This window comes from Saccostrea echinata, unplaced genomic scaffold, assembly GCF_033153115.1.
Source record: "Saccostrea echinata isolate AGI-Se365-2 ecotype Australia unplaced genomic scaffold, CSIRO_AGI_Sech_v1 ptg000009l, whole genome shotgun sequence".
Lineage (NCBI taxonomy): Eukaryota > Metazoa > Mollusca > Bivalvia > Ostreida > Ostreidae > Saccostrea > Saccostrea echinata.
Genome location: NW_026889758.1, coordinates 9,574,329 through 9,579,539, shown reverse-complemented (window position 1 = coordinate 9,579,539; position 5,211 = coordinate 9,574,329). Strand labels below are relative to the sequence as shown.

Here is a 5,211-nt window from a genome sequence, read left to right as displayed (position 1 = left end):
GTTTCGGTGGCGAGAACAAGGGGACCAGTTTAATTATTGGATTCGAGGGGTCCTTGATAAGGTAGAAATTGTAATTGTCTCCCTTAAAAATATATCCATACCTTCATAGAATAGTCTAGTCCTTAAACCTTCTCGATAGCCTGTTAATACTGTTTTCTTCCCTTCTTAAAAAAGATAGTTGATACTGAAGAGCTAAATTCATTTTGTATGTGGAACATCAGATACTGATGTGGACTTTTAGATACATAATGTTTAAACATTCAAATGTTACGCATGTATCTCCTTAAACGATATTTAACAAAGCAATTGACAAAAGTCAATGCCTTACTTGGTTAACTATCAAAATTCATTTTGCAATCAATTATCGGGATCAATATTTTGATTTTAACCTTGATTTCTTTTTTCTCTTATCTTTCTTTCCTCTGTTGCGTCTCTAGAATCAAAATTAAATTTCATATTCACCAAGATCTCCTTAAGTTATTGTCAAAACTTAAAAGTACATTAGCTGAATCTTAGTAATGGTATATGGGCTATTCACTTTGCAATGCTCTCAAGTAAGCTGGGTACATGTATACTGTATCATGATCAATTAGCGATAATTCAGCGAATCATAAATCAACATTTACAAACTAACCAAATCGTTTTGTAGAATAGTGACACGTAGGACATGTCTAAACTCAAAAGTAACATTGTAATTATTGTGCTGTCAAATCTTTCAGATCCCGATATTTTCAAAATAAACACAATCCCGTTCTTTTGTGTCCACGTCATTTTGCCAATATCCCTCTAACAGCTTTCTCTCCTGCTTCCTAGCAATGTCGTGATCAAGTTCGGAATTATAAGTTCTATCCAAATCGTTAAGACAGAAAGTAAGCATTATTCTGTTAGATTATACGTAACTTCTATGCCTGACTCTGCTTTATTATGGAGATTCTTAAGTTTTATGGCTCACTTTTGTCACAAATGTCGATGATTTGCTCACACCCGTAATTCTTTCTCCGTTTATTGCTTAAAAACAACACAGAAGGCATCAGTCGTCTTGGATTCGTTCAACCCTTGTACCAGATTGTTAAAATCAGTTAAACCTTTGAATTATTCAAATTTTATACATAGTGTTTATGGAGATAAAGGCCGTGATTTGGAGATATTTTTTTCTCAATTTTTTTAAATTTAAATTTTGACCATGCCAAGTCCTTTTCTCTTAATATTCGCCGTGGTGAAACGTTGAAGTAAAAAATGTGCTCATCAAAAATTGATTCTAGAAGATGAGCGTTTAAAAATCAATGATGAGTCTGAGGAAACGAGAAAATACTTGCGAGTTCACAAAACTCATCGGGAAACTAAGCGAATCAATTATGAAGGTAAATGCTCCTTAAAATATACAATTTATAATCTAAAATGTCAGTTTCTTTGTATGAAGAGGCAATATAAAATACAAAGTTGATTGATGAACGATTTTTACATGACAGGTACATTGTGTCTATGTAGTGTGTAAGTATGTTTCGAGTTTCCAAGTGGGATATTTATGAGAGAACGGATTCTAAATTGAGCTTTCTTGTCCAAATATAGCACAGTTTCAGACACAATTTATATGTATAATAAGTCTTCATCAAGCAGTCACAGCTGCACGTTTGTAGAAATGAAAGAAATATCCAGATTTATTTCTGCCGGATTTTGAATTCGATAGGAGTTAAATTAAGTCTGATTAAAAAACAAATCCAGCATATGTAAGTATTTGAAAATTCAAAATGTTTCCAATATGTAAAAGAAATCAAGAACTTTAAAGTTTGTTAAAAAGTAAATACCTGTATAAAGTGACTAGTGTATATTCAAAATCGTGAAACTTTCTCATAAGAACTGCATTATTTTTGCATTAAATTTCCTTCTTTCAGCTTTTCTTCTTTAACAGTTATCATAATTGCCTCTTCACTCTCGTTTGAACAGAGTCAATTATCTGGTTTTACTTAATGGTCCTTACCTAATATTACAAATGTTTTTTCAACTGGCAAGATGAGCTAGAACTCAAATACTACTAATTAAAAGTTAATATTTTCGCACTATTCAGCATTTTTTGAACTAAACTCTTGGGCTCAGTACCGTTGGAGGAATGTTTCCTCATAATTCACAATTTGCGAAAAATTTGCGACATTTCTAAGTACATTTGTGATTAAAAGATATTTTAATCGTTTAAAAATGTTTTTAAAGTATTTGTTCGTACATCAAATATTCTCTTATCTGGTCTCAGTTCAGAGATGTATTTAGTTTAGGGAGCTTTTGTTAACAAGCCAATCAAGCATATATACGAGAAGATGTCTCTCATTGTTCATTCATTGTACTACTGGGGAAATCTAAGACTTTGATCTCCTCTCAACATACGGGCGTGAAGATGTAATCATACATTTACGATTTGCTTCAGAGTTAAACGAAAAGATTCCTTACTCTCCTTTTACTTTGATTTCCTGTTAAATGAGACTTATTTTAAACTTTGTAATTAAGTATTAATACCCCCCTCTCGCCGAAACTCATGCAAAATTTAAGAAATAAAGTCCGCGTTATCGTGAATGTTGCAGGATAACCTCCGAGGTCGAGAAATGTTGTCTGAAATATAAAAGCCGAGGCGTTAGCCGAGGCTTTTATATTTCAGACAACATTTCGAGACCGAGGAGGTTATCCTGCATCATTCACGACAACAAGGACTTTATTTCTATTCTACTAACGGCTCTAAAATACAGTTGATCGTTTTCTCTATAGAGAAACGAATTAGGTCACCATGTCGCAATTTCGCTGTTCCATTTAACACCAGAGGGTCAATCGATTGCATAAAATGCAGACGATTTCAGCTTTTGCTGGATTAAAAATATCCTTTAATTATTATAAATTTGCTTGTAACATATATTGATTAATTTTTATGAATGAAAAATAACAAAACCAGTTGTCTATTTCATTGATTTATCAGTAAAATCACGGGAGTGTAAATGTTATTGGGGAGGTCCGTAGAACAGTCCCACTTGGCTATAAAAACGGATATTTATCAGCTGTTTCAGGCAATACACACGTTTAGACTGCGGAAGACGATACATCGATGTGGTCTAAATAAGTATTAGATTATACAGTGAAATATTTATTTCAACTGTACAGATTTGACATGTGTTTCTGATCTGATAATTTTTTGATGACGTTCGTGATTTATTGGAGAATAATGTCCGCGGCATTTCTTTGATCTCGGCAATAATCGTAGTAGAATTGGTGGTAATACGAGCATCTTAAAATCATCGTTCCGTGTATTTTCAAGTGAAGTAATAAAGACCTGCGATAACTAACAGATATTCACAAAGTCATGATTTGCATAAACACTAGTAAATATAATCGTCTAAATATTTTGCAGGAAATGGTTCTCGCCCATTCTTCTTATGCTCGCGCGGCAGGGATACAAAGTGAAATCAACAAAGTTACAGTGACACGTGTAGCCGGAAGTGAAGTAGAATACCAACGTCAGATGAACCTGCATCGAAAGAACATGGAATTCGTTATAAGAAATATCCGAAAAGAACAAACTAAACTAAAAAGGTCTATTGAAAAATATTCTACCAAACTTCGCGATGGAAAACGTGAAAGAGAAAAAAGAGAACGAGAGGAAAGAATAAGAGACCAAAAAAGCTTAGAAAACATGAGCAAGGTTTCTGCCATCTTCGTTTTACGGGAAACGCCTGTTCTTCCAAGCATCAGGAAAAGAGATTCCGAGACCGACAATATTTCCCCTGACAGTGGGATCGGTGATAGTGAGGATGGTAGGCCGCTAGAAAAGGAAGATAAAAGAGAGAATATAAGTGAAGTTTCTGTGAAAAGAAAAGAACGCACTGATTTACAACTGCCCTCTCACGGTGTTCCTCTGCCCTCCATCATGGAAGGCAATGAGTTAGGCGAGGACAATGAAGATGAGTCAGAAGGACAAAAAGATATCAAAGAGGATTACAATCTTCCGGAGATCTCTGTAAACAATGACTTTGAAACTAAATTAAATAACCACCTGAGAACTATAAAACCTAAGAAACAGGGAGTATCATTTTCAGATCTAATAAAATTACAACATTCAACAAATACAAAGAAACTTTTTAATCTTGTGAATATATTGGCACAGAAACATGGCCTTAAGGACGTTGATGACAAACAAGAGAAAGAAAACCGAAATTCAAGCATTCTTAGAGGAAGCACAGACGAATCAATATCACTGAAGGCAGCCTCTGTGTTGTATCCAATGAAATACGGTTATGATTCTGGAACCGAATCTGAAATGTCGATTCCGATGATCGAAACGGACAGACAATCCTTGTTTGAGGGAACTGTTGATCAACAGGAAAGTAATCGCGATCCTTCTAGTGCAAATATTATTCAAAGGTTAGCGAACTCCCCAGAAAAGTCTGAATTCTCTCTGTCACCAGTACGAGTCCGGGAACCAAGTGTTTTATCGCCCTCAGGTAAACAAAAAAAGCGAAACAAAAGTCTTCCAATGTTGATGGACGAAGCACAAACTTTGAAATTCACACATAGCCTTAGTGTCTCTGACGAACCAAAAAGAGGATTGTCTCTAGTCAAGTCTCCAAAGCCAAGAATTTTACCCCCAATTCAAAAACAGAAATCTGAGGAAACTTACCTAACAAGATCCCAAAGAAGCAACTCAATATCCTGGACTGAGGCCTTTGGGTTGCTGAAGGGTGTCCATAGCATAATCGATTAATGACAGTAGACATGTTTTGTACTAAATGATTGGTGCTACATAGAATCTAGATACTTCATATATAAGCCTATAATAAAATAAATGGTTAATCCGAGTTGTATTTTAGTTACTAGTAATTTACGTACATTTTTTTAAATATGAGGTACTTTTATCAAAACATCAGAACTTGACTAAGAATTCCACTACTGGATGTCAAATAACTTGATGGAAGCGTAAAGAAGAACACATAGAATAAAATATTACAATAAACTATTTTCTTTTCTATGCACGGACGTAAGATTTCTCAAATTTGAGTTGTTTATCCACATTGTTTGATGATTCTGGTAAATAAGAGAACAAACTATTATCGTGACATGATCCGGGGCTTGGTGACACCAATGGTATTTCCTTTAATAAAACAAAACCACTTCATTCAGTTATCTACTGTTTACTCCTTGTTTCCTCTAATAACACGATTTACGCAAATACAGATTATC

At 34.5% G+C, this 5,211-nt stretch overlaps 1 protein-coding gene across 1 annotated transcript; it reads left to right on the top strand.

The window, feature by feature from the left end:
• The first annotated feature begins 1,257 nt into the window (after positions 1–1,257).
• LOC133183267 (uncharacterized) lies at positions 1,258–4,829 on the top strand. The gene is made up of 2 exons (XM_061318225.1): positions 1,258–1,361; positions 3,386–4,829. Exons 1-2 carry the CDS (start codon positions 1,284–1,286, stop codon positions 4,733–4,735), a joined length of 1,428 nt encoding a protein of 475 aa, XP_061174209.1. The 5' UTR covers positions 1,258–1,283; the 3' UTR covers positions 4,736–4,829.
• Positions 4,830–5,211: the final 382 nt, after the last annotated feature.

What these genes read in the sequence shown, in the direction of transcription:
- LOC133183267 (XM_061318225.1), top strand. Translation starts at nt 1,284, where the DNA reads ATGATGAGTCTGAGGAAACGAGAAAATACTTGCGAGTTCACAAAACTC. An exon ending in TAAGCGAATCAATTATGAAG is followed by an intron (nt 1,362 to 3,385) that starts GTAAATGCTCCT and finishes AATATTTTGCAG; the next exon opens with GAAATGGTTCTCGCCCATTC.